This window comes from Cydia pomonella, chromosome 5 (assembly GCF_033807575.1).
Source record: "Cydia pomonella isolate Wapato2018A chromosome 5, ilCydPomo1, whole genome shotgun sequence".
NCBI classification, from domain to species: Eukaryota; Metazoa; Arthropoda; class Insecta; order Lepidoptera; family Tortricidae; genus Cydia; species Cydia pomonella.
In genome coordinates, this window is record NC_084707.1 from 3156266 (window position 1) to 3181234 (window position 24969).

General features: G+C 37.2%; 2 protein-coding genes across 4 annotated transcripts in view; both read left to right on the top strand.

The window, feature by feature from the left end:
* The window catches only part of LOC133518487 (dual specificity tyrosine-phosphorylation-regulated kinase 2), a 136311-nt gene extending 113292 nt beyond the window's left edge, over positions 1–23019 (top strand). For all 3 annotated transcript variants that reach the window (XM_061852202.1, XM_061852203.1, XM_061852201.1), the window contains one exon: positions 22616–23019. In XM_061852202.1, the coding sequence (XP_061708186.1) occupies positions 22616–22802 (187 nt within the window). In that variant the 3' untranslated portion in view covers positions 22803–23019. The remainder of the gene's footprint in view (positions 1–22615) is intronic.
* LOC133518484 (uncharacterized) overlaps positions 1–24969 on the top strand; it is a 237308-nt gene that overhangs the window by 31134 nt on the left and 181205 nt on the right. The gene's annotated exons all lie outside the window — the stretch shown is intronic.

A 24969-nucleotide genomic window follows, 5' to 3' on the forward strand; every position in this document is an offset into this window, starting at 1 on the left:
AGAACCTGTCAGGTAATTCTGAAAAATTACGAAGCCTGTTGCGGAGAAGCGAAGCGTGTTGCTGATTTGCATCTGTGGCCACCTGACGAAGCCTGTGTTGCTGATATCTTACATACAAATTGGATTATTTTTAAGGTTTAGTTTAAGTAGGTAATTGAAATTTTGCGTGGACCATCATTTTATTTTAACGAAATAAATGAGTTCTAGATTCTGAAATGGACCCTAACATTAGATAATGGTGTTTTACACTATGTTCACTATTGTTCATAATTAGGAGAAATAATGCCTTTGCAGCTTACAGAACATCAACTATTAAAAGTCGGATTTAAACTGCCGTAAGGTTAAACTAACCCATTGACCACCACTAGCCTACGATCGACTAATCACCAACCAACGTATCCGCAGGCCCGCGGTCAAAGGGTTACATTATATAACCGTTACGTAATGTGAACTTTGCTGGCTTGCTTTAAATGGACGCCGCGCAGATGGCCGCAAAGTACGCGTCGATTGAAACGGCCGCTTTTTATACGCATTACATTACTGCAAAGAGTCGTAGATTGTGTAAGATGTATAGCTAAAGTCTTGGCTTAGAATAGATCTAAAAAAGGTATCAAATGTTGAACTTGGGAGTTTTTTGTGATGACATTCGTGATAGTTGGTGAGCTTGAATTGCAATGAGAAGAAGCTCTAACAATATCTTGGTTGCAAGATGAATTTATGACTTCTAAACATGGGCACGCGCAAGATACACAATGCAATCAGGCTAGTGGAAGGGGTAGAAAATAAATACTTTTTCTTTTATTTAGACAAATTTGCGCTTCCAATTTGACAGCTTATGTAGAGTGTGCTGGTACGGCACCTGACGATAAAAACGCCCAGATTATATTAACCTAACTATCAGGAACAGTTTTGTGGTCTATGCTTCTTTGGTTTTAACTATTTTTTCAAACGAACACACATCGCCATCTGTGTTAAGCTTTGCGCGTTTATCCTCATTTTGCGACTTAAAAACATATAGCGCAGTACAACGTCATCTGTTCCGGCTGTCAAATTATGAGCCACGACTTTTTTTAGACATTACACCTCTGTTACAATCAATACTCTTTCTGACAGTAATATAGCCGATTACTTGTTGTGCAATGATAACGCCAATTCTTTACCTATTCGATATTCGGTATGTAGTTTTTCAGTTTCGATGGCATGCATGTAATGAATGAAATTGGATTGTTGGTCATTGCTGGTTCTACTATTTAGCATACAAATATCAATTGAATAGTTCTCATACTTTAGATCTAATTTATATCTAAAAAAAACGATTTCTTCACTGACTCACTCACTCACTCACTGATGATCATAAAAAACTATTAAAAGGCTATTGGATATAAACTGGACGCTTACCTAATGAAATGGCAATGGCCTGCCTAATTACTTGTTATTATTACACCTATTAATTGTTGGTGCAATAAAGAATATTTACTTACTTACTTACTTAATTGGTTAGAGCTACTAAACTCCAGGCCTCGAATAGCCACAACGAAATTGTTTCGAGTACTTTCTAGTTGTGTGTAAAGGCTCGTTATATAAAATAGAAATCAAACGTATTAAAGAAGAGTCAGGAAATGACATTGGATCGATCTGGGTTTATTTGAACTGGTTAATGCAGGGACGGATTTGCAGCGATGGAATATGTATAGACGAAACTTTAGTATATTTTGGACTTCTAAAAACGGTCTATATACACATAATAGTGTTATCTACTCATACAGTTGAAATAATAAACTCTAACTATAATAAACGTAAAGGTATTTTTAAACAAACTTAATATTTATATAAAATATGAAACAAATGTTTCTTAAAAATTACCTTTAACTTAAAATTTATATTAGTATTCATCTACCTACTAATTTTATATAACATGCTATTCAAATTCGAGCCATTTAAATGTATGTTTGAACCCATTATATTCCGTAACGGAATCAATAAGTTAACAGTATTAAGATCATTAAACATTTTATAATTTTCCTCAAATCAGACTCTGTATGATACGTAACTTACAAGTCTTACAACTGGTAGTACACTTTGTAATAGTATAAGTTAACCTTATTTCATTGGTTTGTTGACAACTTCGGGATATTCCAATAATGAGAGACACGTTCCAAATCTTCCTTCTCGTTTAACATTAGTTTATGAATTATCAAGTAATATCTGGTAATATAACTAAATACCCCAATTCAGGGGCGTGCATTTTCTCTCCAGCTGGTTGTACAAAAGGCATATATCTAAGAACGGACCTTACGGGCACTAAGAATTGTGCCAGCTCAGTGGTGACACGAATTCGAGCCAACGCACCCAGTTGCAATTGCGACCAATCGCGCGCGTGATGCGAACTTATCAACCAATCGCGTTGTGGTATTAGGCTGCACAATGGGCTCAAATTCGTGTGCGTGACACCGTTGTACTGGCCCCATTCTTATTGCCTGTAAGGCCCGTCCTTAGATATAAGTACTTATGTTAATGACAAAAGGCAAACTTCTCTACCAGTCAAACTTAGGGCAAGATTGTAGGTAGTGATTGTAACTATCAATCAGTTCTAAAAAGCAGCAGGTTCTGTATTCTGTGCAATCGTCTATTGTTCTGTGCATAGAAAATTCATTGGCTCGTTAGGTAAAATTTTAATTTTTAACTTTATTTAACTTTCACTAATTATTTAATTTTTAACTTTATCCTGGTACGGGCATTTATTCGTGTGATGAGCATGGATATTTGTTCCTGAGTCACGGGTGTTTTCTATGTATTTAAGTATTTATAAATATTCATATATTATATATATCGTTGTCTAAGTACCCTCAACACAAGCCTTATTGAGCTTACTGTGGGACTTAGTCAATTTGTGTAATAATGTCCTATAATATTTATTTATTTTTTATTTATTTAGCTTAGGTAGCACTAGCACTAAATTGTAGTGAAGTTGGTCCTTACAAATATTATAAAGGGTATTAGGTATTATAATAGTAGATTAACATTATGATACAAGTGCGAAAAATAGGAATTAGCTCATGTATCGTACAACGTTTTACAGTACATATGTTATTGCACTAGTGCCGTAAAGTAGCACCATGTGTACTTTAAAAAATATTATTCTTATGAGAACTTACCATGTAGGTAGATCTTTAAAATACGTATATCGCTATAAAATGTAGACTAAAAACTAATTTCCATAAATCACTAAAATAATGTTGACATACGCACATCACATTTTATGCGTGACCGTTACCATCAGCCATTTACCGTTCTGAAAAACGAACCTATAACTTAATCCAAAGACATAGCAACTAAAATATTTTTTATAAGGGAAAAGCAACCGTCAGCTTAAAATTTTCTATGTTAACCAAACAAAATGTAACCTGCGTTTTTGTAAATGTGTCACGCGCTAATTGTTACTCTATTCCAAGGTGTTAAAGTGTTGTTTAGCGTTGATGTTGTTTGACAGTAGCATGAAAGGTCGTGATAGTAAATTTGCCGTGAACGTAGCAATAAAAACAAAACTTTCGCTGGCAGTTCACACCTTTTTGTCGGCTTCGTCACGGTGTATGGCTAAAAACGGTTGGTGCACTGACGGTAGGCTGTTAAACTACTTGTGACAGCAGTCTATGATATGACCGAATGCGAGCAACGTGAGACCTGAAGGCTTACCGCGAACACCGAAGTGCGAATATTGCAGGCATCTTTCTCTGTGACTCTAACTACGCCTACGGCTACGAGGAAAAGAGAAAGATGTCCGCAATTTGCGAACTTCGGTGTTCGCGGTAGGCCCAGCGCCCACCGGGTAAGGTTTCATATGACAATTTAAAGAAAATTTACCGTTTTTCGTTATTGGCAACTATGAATGGTCTGCGGAAACATTCCCGCTACAATTAAGTTTCCATTTGGGAATATTACTAGTAAGTTACCAATGGTAACATTAGCATTCCCAAAAGGTGGTAAGATACAAAAACAAGTTATGTACATAGATAAATCTTTCTCTTTCACGCTTGGCATCTGTTTTCTCTTTCATTGTTTCTCCATTGTTACCTGGAACCCTAGTCAGGGGTTATTGTTATCTAAAACATGGGTTAGAGTGACGTATTACGAGTATTTATGATGACTAGTAGAGTACATGCAGGACTTGCAACTTCTGCAGTGTTGTGTACAACTTTCGAAACGAAATTGCATATTCTTATACTTTTTATCCAATGAATAAAATAAAGATTCAATAAATTCTTCAGTATTTCGACTAAGTATTTATTTAAATATACCATTTCGTGGCCTAGATAGAAAACAATCAGTTATTGTCTGTGAGCGCGAGAAGGAACCGGACATGTCAAGCGGCACATCGGGGCTTCAATCGATGCTTCCATCGATACAATGATGATCATTCGGAAACGGATCATTAAGCAGTTATAATTAACCGTCGCACGCGAGGCTGTTTAGATAAACTAGATTTACAATTCAATTACGTAAAATAATATCCCATGAGCCCCTGACACACTTTAGATACACCTGACCGTCTAGCATGAGTTCTGTTTTCGCGCGCGTGTCCATATTCTAGTATGACTTCAAAGTCGCGCAAGATGTATGGAGTCGCGCGCGAGAACGCAACTCATGCTAGCAGGTCTGGAAATACGATTACCAACTTATATACCAACAACACCCACTTTTCTACATTGTACCGTTTTGGCAAGAACCCTTCTAAACCAGTACCTTTTGGAAGATTATTCTTCACTTTATTATCAATCGAAGTTTTGAGTCGTCGACATCCTGACCTGCACGGCGGCTACAGTATTCGATATTCGACAATTTGGCTTGCTTGATGTTGACGCGATCATAGTCAATTCAAGTAGGTAACAGTCGTGACAACACGACAACAACCAACATTTACTGAGCCTATTATTACACAAACGTGTCACTTTTACACCGAATCGTGAGGCTAAAGGTTACATTCGGATTGTGACTGCAGTAGCGTTGCTAGAGCAGCACTGTAGCAGCGGAAACTGGGCATCGTCACTGTTGATTTCCTTGATGAAATGCGTTGCTGACGTTGCCGGATTGCTGTCGCGATTAGAACATTTAACTTTGTCAATCATTTTACCAAGGAAATGGACGGTGACATCGCTCGTGTTCCGTTGCTGCAATGCTACTGTCGCTGTCAGAATATGACATTAAAGATCAGAAGAGTGTCGAGTCGGATAAGGAAATAAATCTCAGTGAACCGCGAGTGATAATTGAAGAACGCAGTGAAAGGTTAAACTCATGATGACGTAACAGTCCGACGTACAGTACGCGTAGATTAACGTCGCAGAATGGCAAAACTTTATTATTGTACACACACAACACACACACACACACACACACACACACACACACACACACACACACACACACACACACACACACACACACACACACCACACACACGCGCATGTAACACCTCTGGAGTTGCAGGCGTTTATAGGCTACGGTGACTGCTTACCATCAGGCGGGCCGTATGCTTGCTTGCCACCGTCGTGGTATAAAAAAAAAACCTGGGATAAGGGTTCAGACGGCGGCGCCTTGTTTATGAATATCATGATACAGCCCGCGATTTTTAGTCTGAACGTCGCAGTGAACTTGAGAAAAAGTGAAATGAGCCAGCACCGATCTTCATTTCTAACAATGATGTACCTAAGTAGTGGCTGACGCTGACAAAGTGCCCCAAATGCCTACTGGACTGACCACACAGTCGTTGTCGTCGAAATCTGATAAAAGAGTCATCATCACCTAATGATCATTAAAACGTAATACTATTAACTTTTGTAATGCCCATAGGAGAGACGACCGTTTTCCGGAACGTTTACCACCAACTATAACTGTAGGCTGTCGCGTCTGCGCATTGTATTTTTTCGCGTCGCGTCGGCAGCGCCAGCAATTATGTAACGTGGATGCGCGGGAGTGCGTGCCGTGGAGATTTGGAGATGTGACCGATTACGCGTTTTCACATTCCGAAGCCTTGTCACAAAGTGGTAAGGTCGTTGTTATAGACACGCTATCGCTCTGTGTATTTGCTTGTAGTTCGGTGCCGTGGAAACAAACTTGTCACTGTCAAATGTAGGTACAAGTTACAATGATTAACATCAGCAATTGACGATGAGTGATAATGAGTATGACAATAATTGACAACGATAGTCCATAAGTTACCTTAAGTACTTAGAATAAATTCCATTACCAAGTTATTTATAAATGATTTTGTTTGTTTATTATTTTGCGGTAATTATTATTCTGTACCTCTTGCGTTCGAAACGACGGGGGGCGGGGGTATTGCCTCCATAAGGGAAGTGGGACGTCGAATTAGGTCTGACGCCCGCGCGGGTTCGTGCCTGGTGCAAAAGGTGTCCATCGCCATTCAACGTAGCAATGCGGCTCGTGAGATGGGTACCTTTGCGCCGGGGACAACACGGTGGGGACTTTTTGACTAGGCTTAAGCTAGTCTTAAGTTATTATTGTTTTGTTATTTTTTTGTACTGACTATTAATTGTTATTCATGAAAATTTTTTTGTGCTTATATTTTAATGCAGAAAACATCAATTGGGAACTAATATTACAACGGGTTTTGAATTTGAACCCAGGATTTCCACCAACTAGGCTAGGAGGCCGTTAAATGGAAATATATTTATGATTCTTTTCTTGATCTTGTCCCTTTAATAATTTAGTACCTGGGCGACCGAGCTTTGGTCGGTTATAACTATTTATTGTAATATGGTGGTGTATAGGTGATAATCTTAACTAAATTTTTTTACTAAATTATACTTGTCTAAATCAATAAAAATTATATATAATCTTGAACATATACAAAAAAAAAAGTTAGTCACCGGGCGAGATTCGAACCCGTAACACTCGTTTGTAGCCGTCCGCGTCTTAACCAGCTGAACCAGACGGAAAGTGGCCGGCAACACGAAATTAGCGACCATATTCTGCGTCGAAAGAAAAACGCATGAAAACTCGAAAACACGCATTTTCCCAAACATAAGACTAATCTAGATTGATTGTATACCCCCAAAAACCCCCAAACAAAAAACATACCAAATTTCAGCGAAATCGTTAGAGCCGTTTCCGAGATCACAGAAATATATATATACAAGAATTGCTCGTTCAAAGGTTTTATAATAATTTATATAGAAGAAGTTGATAGCTGAATTAAAAGATAATAACATTAAAAAGTTTCCCAATCATTCGATTACCTACAAAAAGGTAGTTTAAATTTAGATGCTTCTAATTGGCCGCGATACAGAATATGTGGAGCGCTCCTATTGGTGTAATACTAGCCGAGCCCGACGGCTGCGTTTGATTTTTATACATTGATTTTTATACAATAATAAGTTGCATTCGCAACAAATACGATAATAGTAGTAGTAGAACTGCAAATCCCTTACTGCATGAAATAAAAAATATTTGTTGAAATTTGATCTTTAATAGCTGTCAATAGAGTTGAATATCATATAAGCTATAAATGGCTTCGTATGAGGTAACGGGTATTATGTACCTACCCGAAATTTAAGGATGCTGGAACCTAATTTATCGTTATCCAAAGGTCTCGACTTAGTTTTCGGGAGTCTCAAAACTGTGGGCATTTCTATCACCAATATATTAACTTTTTTTTAAGTATACAGAAGACAAATATGAAAAATAACTCTGTCTCAAAACCTTAAAATCAAAATTAAATACTCACGACATGTACCCACGTAATGCTCCAAATACGGTAGTATAGAATTGGTATCATAAAAAAAATGTTTTTTAACTTAAAGTTTTGGAAAAAACCTTCGAGGCATATATTTCAAAATATATCACTTAGACCGACATATAATATAATAACAACATAAGTATATACAAACTTTCAATTTTTCATAGCACGTATGACATAGTCTATAATGTTTTCCTCGTCTATACGTAAGTACGTGTTTAATGCTTCGTAATTAACCATATTTAATCGTTTTTATGTGTATATAAAACTCACAGTTACAGAAACGTGATCTCTAGGGTCAAAAAGTAGGAAACAGCAGTATTGTGTAATGGTCCAAGTAGGTATGCGCTTACCAGATGACTGTACACTTTCACCCTTACCCTTTCCCTGGGCCAGGTATTGTTGATGCCACACGAGCGTTTGCCTCTAGGAAACCAATATCGTTCCTCCAAACGGAAATAACATAGAGTTTGCCCATAACCGCCGCCATCTGTACCCCTAGTGTAAATATTTTCGACAGCGAAACGTGACGTACGCGTTTGCGTTAAGTGTCATGAGATTTTTGACTTTCCAAAACGTCCCGCTTGGCGCGCTGTTCAAAAACCCATACAAAATGAGACTTAACGCAAACGCGTACGTCAAGTTTCGCTATCGACTAAATTTACACTAGGGGTACTGATTTTTGTTTTATACTTATGCCAAATTTTATGCGTTGCCGACCCTACACCCGGCACCCTCGTTGAGCTCTGGCAACCTTACTCACCGGCAGGAACACATCACTATGAGTCTAGTGTTTCTTGGCTGCGGTTTTCTGCAAGGTGAAGGTACTTCCCCAATTAGGCTCTGCTCTAGATCTGGAATGATATCCGCTGTGCTGTGCCCTACCATACAAAGCGAGATGACATTCACAGTGCCCATTTCACCCCTTTGTGCATAGTTTAAGGACATACCCAGGTCAAACATACTGGTAAGCTTCCAGCGAATCCTAACCGGTGTACTGTCAGCGATGGGAGTAGCTTCACGATCCGGTTTCTACTCTCCATCAACGTTGGCATGTACCTAGGTACTTGTATGGTCATTACAGCTATTACGACTGACCATCTACGGCAGTGACGGGTTCGATCCCCGTCCGATAACAGCGCTATAGTAAATCAATGTAGGTGCAATAGATCCGGCTGTCTCAAATTTGAGTATCTGCTTAAAGCTTGTTACGGTGTATACTAGAAGATAGCTAAAATAACAGTTCTTTAAGTTCTGGACCTTTTACATCTGATAGCCTTGCATATGATAGTCTTCTAATAGGTTTACAGAAATAATACAGATGATTATTACAATGATTTGACACCATCGAGCTGATCTGATCGTTTTTTTAGCATAAGAAAGAATTAATTTTGACGTTTTTTTTATTGAATAACACTTTTGAAAAATAAATCACGGCAAATATGTAATAATTATAAATAAAAACCAACATTTTCATTCTTTTCCTTTCATAAGTAATAAATAGTGATTAAAAGAAGCGTTTTTCAATTAAAAGCCATGTCGAGGTTGTTTACCTGGTTTCTAGTGTTTAAAAAATATTAGGTAGGATTCAAATGATTCGTTTTGAAGAATCCTCAAGATATACTACAGTCGGCCAAAAATTAGTGTTCTTTTTTTTAAACTATTTTTTTTTAATGATATCAAGCAGATTTTTAAAAATAAAATGCGGGCTGAGTTTCCACTTCGGTCTTCGGGATTCACTTTTGTGAAACAGAGTAGAGAGGTACAATGGGCAAGAGAGGCAGCACAGGAGACGTCAGTTTTTTTAGCGTGAAGTGTAGATGTGAGGTTTACCCTTCCAATGTACTGGTAGAGAATGCCTCGTGGCATTAAGTCCGCCTTAAGATTGTTTTTATTTGGGCAATAAAGATTAAATAAATAAATGTAGCCCACACGATGGCAGAAGCTACTATGCACAAGAAAACGTACGAGAACGGTAGAGGCAGCACTTGTTTTGGCGTGAAGTGTCAATGTTGTACACGTTTGTTTCCGATACAGGCCACAAGATGGCAGATGCTCCAACGCGCACGGTCCCTATAATATACTCGTACTTATGTGGGTCAAATAAACAATACCTACAGATTTTATGATGAGTTCACGTACCTTAACAGATCTCACATAAAGTCGTGTCGACTTTTCATGATTGTTTTCTATTTTACATAACACTAGATTGAATAATATATGTATAATATTTGCTGTGACACCAGGTCATCAAATAAGTACGTGCACGCATTTCCCGTTGGCCACAGTAGATCTATATTTTCAGTATTAACATCAGGGTTTGTTTTTTGATCTTTTGGCCAGGAGAATTAAATTACGAGTTGCATTTATTGCTGTCAATCGCTATAGCAATTACGTATTTCACGGGCCCAAAACTCTTTATAATAATTTGACATTATATATATTTACCCTTTTTTACAGACTTCTTGTGCTTATGTCTTGAGTATGAACTTACGATCATAACATTGTTACCAATTCGTATAATAATTTTAAAGTTTAGCAATGTGCTAGCGATAATCAATTACTTATAAATAAATAATAAATAACTAATCTTTACTTTAACACACATTTGTAAGACGAAAATACATTTAACACAATGAAAACGGGTCAATTAATATGAAGCATTCTATGACGAAAATGATCTGTTTTATTTCCTCTTGAGTGCACCTGAGAAAGAGAGAAGACCTGGACAAAAGTGCACTGAAAAATTTATTCATACGCATATTTTCTACAGACCTGCTTGCAACAAATGGCGTGTTACATATTTTAGATAATTGTCAGCTAAGTAAAAGCAACGAATTTGATCGATCATAAGTCACAATGTACCGGAAAGCGAGTGGGTCGTCGATGTCCTATATATTACACGACTCTTTGGTCATCGACCAATCGCCCGTCACTTACTTTTTTACGTAGTTCGGACCGTATCTCTTTGAAAGGGAACGTTCCGTAGGAGATAGATAACCGGTCATGCTAGCCTACTGTTCTCAGTTGCGACTGTACAACTTTCTCTCACGCTCGAAAGGTCAAGCCGGGACAATATGACATAAGTACGCCTCACTGAGAAACGTATCTGCAGATCATTGCTATAAAAACGTCATATCAAAATACGAGTTTCATGGTCACATACGACTTTTTGAATTGTAGTGAGCTGCAGCGGAATTCGCATATGATTTTGGCATGAATGAACATAATTTGCGAATTATAATTTAAGTAGTTTGTATGTGTAAAACTTTCTTTATAATTAAAGCTACTTATATACTTATATCATACCTCGTAATATGAATTAATGTATGCTAAGAGGTTGCCGCGCCGCGCCGTCTGTCTATTTTCATGTATTTTAATAACTTTTTAATATGAATATGAATAATTTATAGTTTCCATACAGGGTGAAATTTTAACCTACTGTGAGAATAGAATAGTGAATGGTCCTATGCCAGTGATGAACGTATAGTATTTGCACTGATAAATAATTAGCATAGTAGCAAGTGTTACTGGTGAAAACCGTTCTTGTTAATAAAATAAATGCATTCCAGTCCAGCTGATGTGATGCCGCTGATTTATATGGGACAGACAAATTTTCTTATGCGATTTCGTCATTGGTCCCATAATAAAAGTTGTTCAGTATGACCCATAAAGTCACTACGCGAAGTATGGCTGGTGGTTAAAATTACACCCTGTATTTTTTTATTGCTACGCTGCTCTTCTATTTTGACATTTAATTGCCTTCAACGATTTCGCAAATGACATTTCTATAGGTAGAAATGAAATCTTGCTCTGTTCTAGTGTTCAAAATGGTCTAGATTTTGAAATATCAAGATAGTAATAGCATTTAAGAGATGGTATCTAGCTTGACTTTTATATGGTTACAAAATCTTAGTGGGTCAAATTCAAAACTTTGTTCACATCTTTCCTGTAGACTTATCATATCGAAGTGAGATCTACATAATAACTAAAACTCGAATCCAAACACGTCACTTTTTAAATTGACAGAACAGTATCAGATCAGTATCATGCCAGTATCATATTGGAAAAGGGGCTACCAGGCCAAATTCGCTGTTTTCACGTCGCTATAGTATGCTTGAACGTTGTATAGACAATAGAATTATGTACACAATATTTTGGCTTGGTAATTGTTATTTAATTATGTCTACTGATATTTCAAAAAACATATCGCATCACAAGTAAATAATTTTTCCATGAACCCTTTTCTCAAGTTAAAATCCATATAAACTCCCTTATTACGCAACGTTTAGACACGAAACTGTAACCAATAGTGAATAATGATGTACACTTCAATTACGTCTGCCGGTTTTTCAATTACAAAAATAGTTTTTGAGAAATCGATACTATTAAACTTCGTCATTACCCTATTGCGCGCGTGTGTCTGCGCGGGATGGTCGGGAAACCTGTGTCACTCGACGCGACGCACGCGCAATTATTCTCTGTGAATTGATCGTACGATTTTGGCTTTTGTGAGTATTGCGTGTTAGGACACTGTTCATTTAAGTTTTAAGTGAATGTTAAGAGAGCGAACGGTCGCAATAATTTGCTTGCTTGTGCAAATTCAAGTTGTAAAGGTGAAGAACAAGGAAGGGGGGTCGAGGGAGTTGGATTGCACGATGTCATTCAGGTAGGGGACGGCCTTAATTACTAAAACTCGAATTGGCTTGTAAGTTGCGATATCTCAATGTAGGCACAGTTAAACGATCTTTCCGTTTCATTTTAATTTTATATCACCATAAAGCTGCTTCACAATTGTGTGAATCAGGCCGTCTCATCTCAACCTTTCCAATGAACTCAAGTGTTGAGTCAACGTTGAGTACTTAAGGAGACTGATTCTGGTGTGACAATTTCATGAGGTTTTGATCTCTTTTTTATATGACCTTGAGTCGTGTGAGCAGGCATCGCGGACCAATAAGTCTAGCGAAATGCCTAATGAGAAACCTGATTATAATTTGGTCAGTACCAATCAGCGTACGCCGCTAATGGCCTCTAAATGTCAACGATAATTACATGTGATTTGCAATACATTGCAGCATTTCGGTCGATTGAATTCGTTGCTCCTACTTAGCCGGCAATTATCTAAATCGCATGCCGTTTGCTGCATCGTTTGTAGAAGCCTTAACGCTGATTGGGGCTCACGGGCAAGGCCGTATCAAATTTATAGGCTAATTATATCCACATTTCCCGATATCGGGTCCGAAGTCAGTCCCGATGTAGGGTCTGATAATCGTTTTCCGTTTCACTTAATATCAGCACATTGTTAACAATATTTTAAATGTAAAAAAATGGTCCATATGCTAACATATCAAACATTGAACATTTTTGGCAATTAGAGACATAGTATTTTTTACTTGACAAATATTGTAAAAGATGTGCTGATATTTGGTGAAACGGAAAAATACTCTTACTCGGGCCTGATGTGGAGCCCGACATCGGGCCCGAGTAAGAGCTTAAGAGCATGTGGATGTAATTGGCCCTTAAGATAAAAATCATATCAAATAATCGATATACTTTTTATATTATTTTTATATAATTACTGAAATAGAATCTGTCCCACTGGGTAGGTAGGTACTCAAGATTTACGTAATTTTGGACCGAGATCTGAGTGATTTGATTACATACATTTATCTGTTTATTTCACGTAATTATTTAATTGCGATGAGATTGGTAAAAAGGGCTGGAACTTAATTGGGTAACGAATCATGGAAATCAAACGTGTGATAGTTCTGTGCAAATTGTCACTTGGCCGTATCATAGGAAAACAGCATCTTGTTGGTGGTATGGAGTGTTATGAGTGTTTAAATAATAAATGGATAGCGAGTACTCATCTAATAGATCAATGGCCAAAGATATGGCGGCATCGTTTCGAGCGATGGCGCCATAATCTTTGGGTTATGGCCGGTGAGACGGCGCCACTTTTTGATATTTAACAAATTTAACACATATCAGTGAAAGAATAAGGATCAAAGTCAAATGGCGTTATAAAAGTTTTAATCATGTGTCGAAAAAGATGGCAGTAAATTCACCTGGCTACAAAGTTTTCTTTGACAATCCACCTATTTCGAATTCTTTTTGCTAATACATACAATCTTAAAAATCCGATTTTTTGCCTTAGATGTTTTTTATTGCTTATATTTAAATGAGACTGATTTTTGTGAAAAACAATCATATAAAATCTGTTAAACTTTAAACATGAGCGTGCATAAATGTAAGTAAGTGTTAAAACGTCTTTAAAAAAACTTACTTAAACAATTTTGTCGTCGGGTTAAAATAAGGAAGTCCACCCATACAAGCTAATGGTAAAAGTTAGCGGAGAAGATAAATAAAGAGTTCCTTATATGTATTTAGTTATATTATACGACTTGCTAATGCCCGCAGACAGTTTTAACGAGGCGCTAAGTAGTGGTAATACTTGAAAGTTTTACACTTTCCTAGTCTTCACGACTTATTAGAAATATCTGACAGACGACGTATCACGTAAGTAACGTCAACAGCAACAGGACACGTACTATTTGTACTATTTATTTTGGCATTATTTTGATAAAGAACCTATTAATATTTTTTTATTTATCATAATTAATTTGTACTTAATCGAATGTATTTTTTGTTACTTAACAGTAATTGTAATTACTTAATTATTTATTGTAATAAATCTAGCAAGTAAGTGAGCCATTGACGCTTATTGCAATAGTACATTACTATATAGAGACCGGGAAACGTAGGGTTGCAGGCCAAGTAGATATAGACACGCGGATAGAGATACGCGGCCGGCAACCCCGTTTCTCGCCGAGATTTGTATAGTGCTTTTCTCAAACTTGCAATTAAGTAAAACAAAAAATTGTAGTCAATTTGTTTTGTGGTGAACTACTTGGCTCGCCACTCTACCGGTGCCTTACGCGCGTAAGACCACGCGCCTGCGCGATGCGCCACCGCCGTTGCTTATCAACGAATATTTACAACAGATCACCGTACCAAGCTAACTGAAATAATAATAAATAAATGACATGACTTACGTCAAATTAGGTCCGGAAATAATACATATCAGATGCAATGAGTGAAGATGATATGTAAAGGAATTTCATACTGCCTTATACACCTAGAACTGTAAAGCAACCTTCTTTTGTTTTTTAACATCAAATTGTGACACAATGTCTCGGCATTCAACCATCAACAAATAATATTTTTCAGTTAGGTTGGTACGGTGAAATTTTGTGCATATTCGTTGCTAAGCAACAGCGGTGGCGCATCACATAGGCGCGCGGACTTACGCGCGTAAGGCACCGCTGGAAGCGTGGCAAACCGAGTAGATCGCCACAAAACAAATAAAAAAACTATGAAATATTACAAAAAAATATAAATGTTAATGTCAATGGTGGAACATACATTAATATCGGGTAGGTACCAAAGTGTTCATTATGTAACATTGTAATACATTTAAACAGCTTACGTTTAAATTCAGGGAAGTCAGGGGTCTTTAAGTCGTCCGGTAAGTGTTTAAAAATCTTTCTCTCTTACCCCACATGACCTTATCTAATTCTATATACGAATAGGCTACCCATATAGGCAACGTTACTTAACGAACATTATTCAAACAGCCAAACGCACGATCAGCGGCGTGTATCATTACCCGCCATTCATAACTAATTCGGCCATTAGATCACAAGTGCGCGCTAACAGCCTCTTATTAATGCACATATTATTTACATTTAATTGCACACGTGTGTTTCGCCGTTTTGTCTTAAACCGAGGCATTGAATAATTAGTTATTGTTTAAATTTAATCAGGATGTTAGTACATCATATATTACACCAAGGCTATCCGCGAAAATCGAAGTTCGTCAATTGCAGACATTTTTCTCTGTCACTGTAATTACGTTTTAGTGAGAGTAAACGAGAAAAATCCCCGCAATTTGCAAACTTCGGTTTTTGCGGTAGGCCCCATGCATATGGGTATACAGAAATTGTTCTTAATCTTACATGTCACACAGTTTCAATTCACTACAGAATACGAAAACACGAGAAATAAAAAAAATGCAGATTTCATACTCGTTAAGGTATCTAATTATATTATACAGGTTGTTTTTGTTATGTTTGACCATTTGAACGACTATTACTAATATGGGGTCAATCCTGAAATCACGAAAAAATCTGCGTTTCCATAGAAAACTTGACATATTCACCGAAATGTATGCGACGGCAGTTGTTTTTCGTGGTTTGGAGGTTGGCTTCATAATTAAAGTTGTTCAGTATGTATTCACCCCCAGAGTATGGTCAGACATAAATTCACACTGTTTATGATCACTGGGTTATAATATAACCGCGAAAATCGAAGTTCGTAGATTGCGGGCACTTTTCTCTGTCACTTTAATTACGGTTTAGTGAGAGTAAAAGAGAAAGATCCCCGCAATTTGCGAATTACGGCCAAGACTTTGTCTCCCGCCTTGTACTATGAAAAATATTGGTTATTTGTCATAATTCTAAAATTAACTATTTAGCATATAGCTGCCCCTGGTGCGTAGACAAGATGCCATTAGTTCACGCTCCGCAGCGTAGGGTAGTAATCTCTCTCTATCACTCTTCCATCCATCCATCTTCTATATTAGTACAGTACTAATGTAATATAATTTAGAGCATTGGGACCTGCGAAAGTTCACAATTTTGCCACTACATTGGTTGTAAGTTCCATTACATTTATACCCACACTTGGCGCAGCCACCATTGCAATAACTATACAATAATAAACTCCATTACACTGTAATATAAAGAACCTCATTCTGCATAAGCACTTACTCAAACTCAGCACTAAATCAGATTAACGCCTGAGTAACTGAGCATTTATCCAAAGCCACACGTTGGTAACTAGTAATTGGTAGATTAAGGAATAGATATTTGCGAAGGGTCTCTGCAGTGACAGTGGTCGCCTTGGGCCAAATTTGGTGAATGCCCGGTGATCGGGCAGACGTAGAAAAGTTTAGACATGGTAAACGCGTGTTAAAAACTCTAAACCACACGTTATAATTGGAAGATCTAGAAATAAATAGTCGCGAAGTACCTATACACATGGCCGAGCGGTGAAGGCATCTGCCGCGAATTCAGAGGACGCTGGTTCAATTTCAGCCTTGGATACTGGAGGCCATGGTCACGTTTTCTTTCGTATATGACATCTATTTCAGTTGATGGACAATTGAATCTTATGGATAACCCAACCAAACCTTTTTGTAGGTACAATGAAAGGTCTAGGTTAAGTATATATACGTCTAAGTTGGTGATAATGATGATAATTATTGTACTGGATGGTGGAACTAAAATACTGCTCCGGAACGCATAACAACCCAACTCCAAGTCACTTTTTCTGTCACTTACGTTGCTATGCGTGATGAGTCGATTTAAAAAAGGGTTTTTTCTGCCCTCCGGCGGTAAGCGTCAACTTTACTCCCGCTGCGCTAAACGAAGTTGCCGCTTTCCGCCTCCGCCGAGCAGAAAAATAATATGCGCACCACGGGAGGAGTCGTAGGACATTCCATCCCACGTGTTTGCTTTCGGCTTGGGTGACAATTTTAAATGCGGCACGCAATGTCCTACTTTTCCTTCCTTGGGACACAAATAACTATTGTTTTACAAGGGGGCAATGTTGTTGTTTAACCGCTCGTACTAATATTCATACCTGAGCAAGCGAAAGATTGCTCAGGTATCGCTACGCTCGTTACGCTCGTGGTTCGAGAAGTTCGAGAAGAATGAAATACCAAAAAAGTCAAACTAAATCCAATCCAAATGAACGTAATAAAAAAAATCATTCAAAATCATCATTTCCAAGTCAATTCTACCAGCTATCATAAGGAAACAACTCAACATTTGCATCTGATTACTTTGCCCCACATGTGGATAAAATGTAACATTCTCATTAACTGGTGTTCAAAAACTAATGGTATGGTGAAAATAATTTTACTGCCTCAAACTGATTTATTGTTAATCTGTATATTGAAGTCTATGGACATAAAAACCACCTGTCACCACGTGCACATAAACCTTCGAGGTATTCAACACACGCTCTATCATACACCACATGCATACTCGTACCGTGACAGGATGTAGAGCAAAAACTGACTAGTTTTAGATAAAATACACCTGCCCAGCAAATTGAGAAACGTATGGTAGTACCTTGGAGGATTTAACAACTGGAGACGCCTTGTCTGTAATTTTCTGTACAAAACAGTCTGCCGATTTGTACGTAACGTACAAATAGCCATGTCAGATAAACGTCAGTCCATACAATACATATGACCATTGGCCGAGGTTTTCGACAGAGGGGTAAGCTCTTAAAGGCCACTCCAGTTCTTAAATCCTCCAAGCCCAGTACAGATAAATGACACTGCTGGTTGGTGATTGTTAGCTTTCTTATAAATTTTATTTTATTAATACAAATCATAGATAAATAAGAAGTAAGCATAGAGTGCTCACTCCAAACATCAGTTTTGGTACCAAAACGCTTATTATTTTCGTAGGCGACATCTAGCATCGAGTAAGGGAATTATCACTATCTCTATGACGCAAATAGAAGAATGTCCACATTTAAAATACGCCGTCCAGTAGAATGTGAGTGTATACATACATGTTTGAGAAGCATTATGACCTCAGTTTTTATCTCCTCATATTTTTCTGACTCGGACCTTTTGTGTGACACCATTTCGTCAAATGTTGTGCTTCAAGAAAGCATTTTATAAAAACTAAGATGTTAAAAGTGGGGTTAAAAATGTTAACGATACCTACGCGGACAAAGTTTAGTTGGACTTGTACAGTCGGCCAAGAAAGTGGTTTACCACTTTCCGACTCTAATTACTTGATAAATAGAGTCGAGAAGTGGTAAACCACTTTCTTGGCTGACTGTATGTACATTTAATACTAGTTTAATACAGTTTTGTGCAGGGATCGAAACCGGTTTTTTGGAAAAACTCTGAAATAAACATATATTTCGGTTTATTTTATACTCCAAATATAGGACTCGGTTGTGTTTTTAGATAACGACTTCGTATTATTAGATTGCCCAATTAGAAATGAAATAATTAACAAAGAACGAAAAAATACCGTTTTCGTTCCCATACAAAAAATACCGGTTTCCGATCCCTGGTTTTGTGCTAGTAAACGAACTTTTTGATACTCTCAGTTTTTTGACGAAACGGGTTTCAGTATGTTTGACATGTGGAAATGCTTATTACCATGTCTCATGTACACACAGGTAGTCTGTGCAATTGTTTGTCTCGATGTAAATTAGTTGGGTAAACCCAAATATTGTTCTTTTATTCTCACCTGTCTGGCTTCTCATTCTGCAGTCTTATATTTTTAAATTACCTACCTACGTAATATATTTAATTTCTATCCGCTTCCGGCTTGCCTTATTGCAAAGGTTTTTTAATTAGACTAAATCAAAAAATATTAATTAATAATCAGGCCATTTGTTGGAAAGTAGTTTTTGAAATTCATGGAGTTATTTATCCTAACAATTTCAAAAGTAAGAAGGTAGGTAACTACTCCAATGATAGATTATACTCATACATAAAGACCGCAAAAATACTTCCATGTTTATTTATTGTTGATTTTTGTCATGCCGCAGGGGGATAGTTTTATTTTATTTTAAGTCTAGTTTTATTTATTTTTAGATCTAGTTTTTTAAGTATTGATTATTAACGAATTTTATTTACAATAACAATATACAAAATACATAGATATATACAGAGGCATTGTTCCAAGGATACTGGCGGCATTTCCTCGTTGTATCGCAATGCTGAGCGAGGAAGCCGCCAGCTCTTCGCTCGACAGTTACGTCAACCAGACGCTTCGCGATTTCTTATAGTCATAACAATATTGATCTACTCAAGATATTCGAACTCCAACGAGTAAATTAACACATACTCGTATGCTTGCAATTTTGACTAATTGAAAGGACCATGGGCAACTTTGCCTGGACCAAAAACCAACAGAAATTAAAGTTAGGTCATTAGATAGGTATATAATGTACTTAATTTTGTTCTATGGGCACCAAGCGGAATTCCATTGCAGAGCTGAGATATTACATTCTCTCAATTTACATCTGTATTACAATAAATAACTCTTTGATAAGTGTATGTTAGCACTTAAGAGGATAGGCCACGGCCGCTTCTCCATACAAACGTAGTTCCCATTTTCCTCTATGGATATTCCTCTCTGTAGTTGATATACAAGAAACTGTGTTAAAATATGTTTAATAGGTAATGTTCATATCCAGAGGTGAATATGAGGACTACGTTTTGTATGAAAAGACGGTTTCGGGGCGGCCGTAGCCTATCGTCTTAATATGTTCAATTCAATTCAATTTATTTATTCATAACGCAAGCTCAATTAATTAATTAGTCAATTTAATTCAACTAGTCAATTTAATGGTTTACATTTACATCTTATGTCTATTTTTTATAAATCAACAACAATAAGTATCGCATTTTATTCCGTTCGGTAAAATAACCTAAGCATCCTACTATTCTTAAAATAAAAGTTCAACGAGCGTCTGCATCTAAAAGTTGCGACAACGCTATAACCCTTTCTCCGAATTGCGGCGAAGCTCGTATTACTGAGGGAATTCCTTTATATTTGCTCCTGTTTCGTGTTGCAATCGTTGCAAGCTACATAGTGCAATTTGGACTGCATTAAGCGCAGACAATCAATGAAACAGATTACGCACTATTTATGCATACGAATGAACGATACTCCATTTCAAAGTGATATATCATATAACGGATTAGTAAACGAATAAGATTTATAACGTAAGTCTATTTACCTATGGTTCATTCAAGCATGAACTTTAAGTATTATATAATTCATATATCACGCAAAAAAGGTACTTATGTATCAGTGAGTTAGGTCATAATATTGCTAATATAATAAGACTTCACAATATTATAGACATCTGCGAAACCATTAATTTTCTCTGAACATACCTTAAGGTCCTTGGCCTTTGTTTGATTCATACTGAAATCTACACCGTGTATTTAAAATTTAAATAATAAAGAATAAAACTAATAAGATAAATTTGCATCTGGAGGGGCGCGGGGCGAGTTGTGCGGATAGTTTTTGTATGTCTGTTAGATTTAGGATTTAGTTCAGTTTAGGTTAAGATTTTTGTGTTTGTATAACTTTGTATTTTTACTTTATACTTTATTTATATGTGGAGTAGCTAATGTATTTTAATTAATATGTTGTAATTTTAATTTCTTTTTTTATGTTATTTGTACTAGTTATGTAAGTTGACATTATTATTGTTACAAAGTAAAAACAACATGTCGAGATAAGATAATGGAACAAAATAAGATCGCAGGTTTTATTCGTGAACTCAAACCTCGGTAGCGCGGAATAGAAACGAAATAAATTGACAAAAATACATAAAGATGATATAAAATTTGATTAAGGTTCTTATTATTCACAGGCGAGAGGTTAATTTAAAATTGAAGATAAAATGAGATCAAAAACAAAATTGATTCAAAAAGTCCATAGATGGTAGGATACCATAGATACATACGCAATGCGACAAAATTAAAAATACGTTTTAACATTCCTGACAACATACCAAAAACAATCTACCTACTTAATTTGGTCGGGTTATTTCAGTTATTTGTCACCATAATGTGCCCACCATAAACCATAACAAAATTTACGACGGGGAATAAAAAAAATGAGATTGTGGCAAAGACTAACAATTATAGCGCTTTCTCTGCTCCTCCTACTGAAAGATACATAAGACTATTCCGTTCAGTCATTTCACCCCACCACTCATGCCTGATCCAGATATATTAGATTCATGAAAAAGTCAATCAATCATATAACAATTCGCTAACGAGAGAACGCGCTGTTTTTGCATTAATCGAGCGATGGACTAATAAGATGGCTTTTTGTATGAAACACATTCTTGAGGTGTGTGTCAATAAGGCACTAAGCTCAAGCATTAACCGTTTTGGTTCTCAAACTTGCGATATCGGGCCAAGGTTGGCCTCAATAGGGGAGGAGAATGTTGCACAATAAGGCCTTCAGTCTGACAGTTGTTTACTTTAAACAGTTTAACTGTCGATCAATACCTTATTAAAGCTTTGTGAAGTGTCTCTATTATGATTTATTGAAAAATAGTGACTTGTGAAGTATGCTTTATAACCACCTACGATTGTTTCATACAAAGAATAGGTTGGTCAATGTTTGACCTTATGCTTTTCTCAAATTTATAATAAACTACTGTAAACTTACTTCTAGTTGAAGTATCTACCTACCTAAATTGCTTACTTAAGCAACTTTATTCTGTCACAATGAATATAAGACGGAGGAGATCATAAGTAGACTAAATGCTAGGGTTATCATAGAATCATATTCTCATATTATGAGGTACCATTGACACATCTATTTTTTAAACACAAATTTAGTTACTTTGTTCTCTTCATCTAAACTTTGTTCTTTTCACCATTGCCGTGACTTAAAATGACATAAACATCAGAAATAATTTAAGCTAACCTTTCAGCTTACTATTAAAATTTATTTATTATGGTTTTTATATCGATAAATAACATGATCGTTTGCGCTTACTGGTCCTGAAAGGTGCACCGCAAGTCGTATCATAACAATGTGAAAAGTATACAATAGTAAAATTTGAAATACCACTGGAAGGCTTCCTTACAAGAACTCCGACGAACCACATGTCCAACATACGAAATTTTAATACCGTTGCGCGCCAGGAACTCTTCGTTTAATCATCGTCAACATGCATCTCGGCATACCTGTGAATTCTTGTCTAATCTATTTATCATCGTTTCAGATGGGACCCCAAGCGCCGCATCACCCCAAACGAAGCCTCCCGCCACGAGTTCGTTACCGGCTGCCCGCTGGGCTCCACGCCCGCGGGCGTCCTGGCGCTCCCGCGCCTCGCGCCGCCGCGGCCTGCGCGGGCGCTGCTCCACAGTCAGTCCGCGGGCGACGTGGCCGCCATGCTGGGGCGCGCGTGACCGGACGCCGAGCTCGTCGTCAGCCAGAGCCATACGCAGCTCGACCAAGGAGTCACTCAGGTGGTGAATCTATAGTTAGTCTTGAGATTTAGTTCCTTAACCTTAGGAGGAGATCTTTGAGAGAGGTTTGATATACTAATGCGAAGCTTGAAGTGGACGTTCGAGCGGTGGCGACCAGCGCAGCGAATCCGTACAATCCGTCAGTATCCGTGTCCGTTACAGAACCCTTTCTGCGGAGAGCGACAGGGAACGGTGTATATTATTTTCCTTTCCCTCTTAGTGGAAAGATCCATCCAATATACCAAAGAGCATAGGTATATGCCCTTTAAAAATAGGTATGCGATAAGGGTAGACTCAGTGAACGTTGCTCATATCCATTGGACGCTTGACGCTGCACTGGTCGCTCACCCCTGAGGCCGTACATTAAGTGCCTCCGCTGTAAGTACCCATTGCGCGGTGCACGCCCGGAGGCACCATCGCGGGTAAAATCCGTCACACGCTTCCGCGCCTGTTAGCGTTGCTCATAAGTTATACTATTTTTCAATATGCGTTCTATCGCTCCGTGCACCCGCGCAATACAGCAAGGACACTGAACCAAGCTATTGACCTATAATTTTGGCTATTTCTGGCCATACTGCCTGATGTAATGAACCTTTATTAATGAAACTATATCGTAGAATACATAATTTCAGCCTTTACCAAAGATTGAGAATGAAAAATGATCTCCAAAACTTAATTTTTAGGAACAACATACTCGTAGATCTAATCAATGTATGAATGTTATTAATACGCTCAATGTTTTAAGTACAATACTTGAGTGTAGATACTGAGTTGATCTGAAACTAGCGTAGACGCTGTAAGGTCAACTCGGCTAAATCCATCTGTGGGAAATTTCGTACATGAGCGCTTTTTTATATATTACATTATTGTTATCTTCATTCAAAAAGCAGCGATTGCGTACGGAATTCCTTTCAGACGGATTTGACCGCATTTACCTTATGTAAATCTAACTTCTAAAGAAACATCTTTGAAAATGAATGAGTAGGTAGTTAGGTACCTAATGAATAATTACTTACAGCGAGATATATACTACATTTTTATGAAATTCCATTATATTTATGGTAATTTTAACTATAAACTCCTGTGAGACTCGAACATATTAAAACTATTTTAAGACAGGTTATCAGGGTATTCACGTATTAAGTCGAATAAACGCTCGACATGTTTCGATCCGTTTTCGAGGATCTTCGACTAGGAGCAACGACTGTACCGCCTCTACTGATCGAGGGCGTGTACAATGTTTAATCGACTTGATAATACGTGAGTACCCGTTTTAAAATAATTTTAATATATTTATGACAACTTTAATTCTGCAGAATGTCTACCATGAGTGCCCACGGCTCTATAAATAAACAAATGCTCAGAAAAGAATACCTAGCAAAGCTTTGCTTGGGGTGACACTAGATTCAGATCAGATTTTCGGTATTCTGATATGTAACCTAAACAATGTTAGCCCCAAAACGTGTATAAAACTGTTCAAATGAACGTAACACGTTGAAAAATATAGGTGAGAAGGTTGAACTCCCATTTTATACATTTTAAACGCCCCGTTTTCTACGGTCGAAGTTGGCTTACCGCAGCATAAATGTTACTGGTAAAAGCAAATATATTTTAAAACATTGCAACAGCTAATTGAGATCGAACTGCACTCAGATGCAAATATAGCAACATTGCGACATTTCCCACAACCAGAGACCGATATATAATAACGAACGCTAATAAAGATTGCGTTCCTGAGTCACACGGGCCTAGCAGGCGAAGATATGCTCTTATTTTAGAACCACATTCTGAACTAGGAAAGATGAAATTTGACATGAACGTTCAAGTAACATAAATCAATATCTGGTATGTTTGTACTTATTCAGTGTACTTATTTGTAGTTTTCGCTCTTTATAAATATGCCTTTCATGTTGAGCATACATGCTTTGTATAACATTTCCAACCAAAACTTGTACTTAAAAGTATTGTGTAATATGTTATCTGTTTTGTTTGCCTAATAAATAAAATAAAAATATGTTAAGTAAATATTCATGCCAAATTTTATGCAATTTATTAAGCAAGTCGCCTTTAAGAGAGAGTGTAACTTTGATTGGTTAGGTGCGGCTTT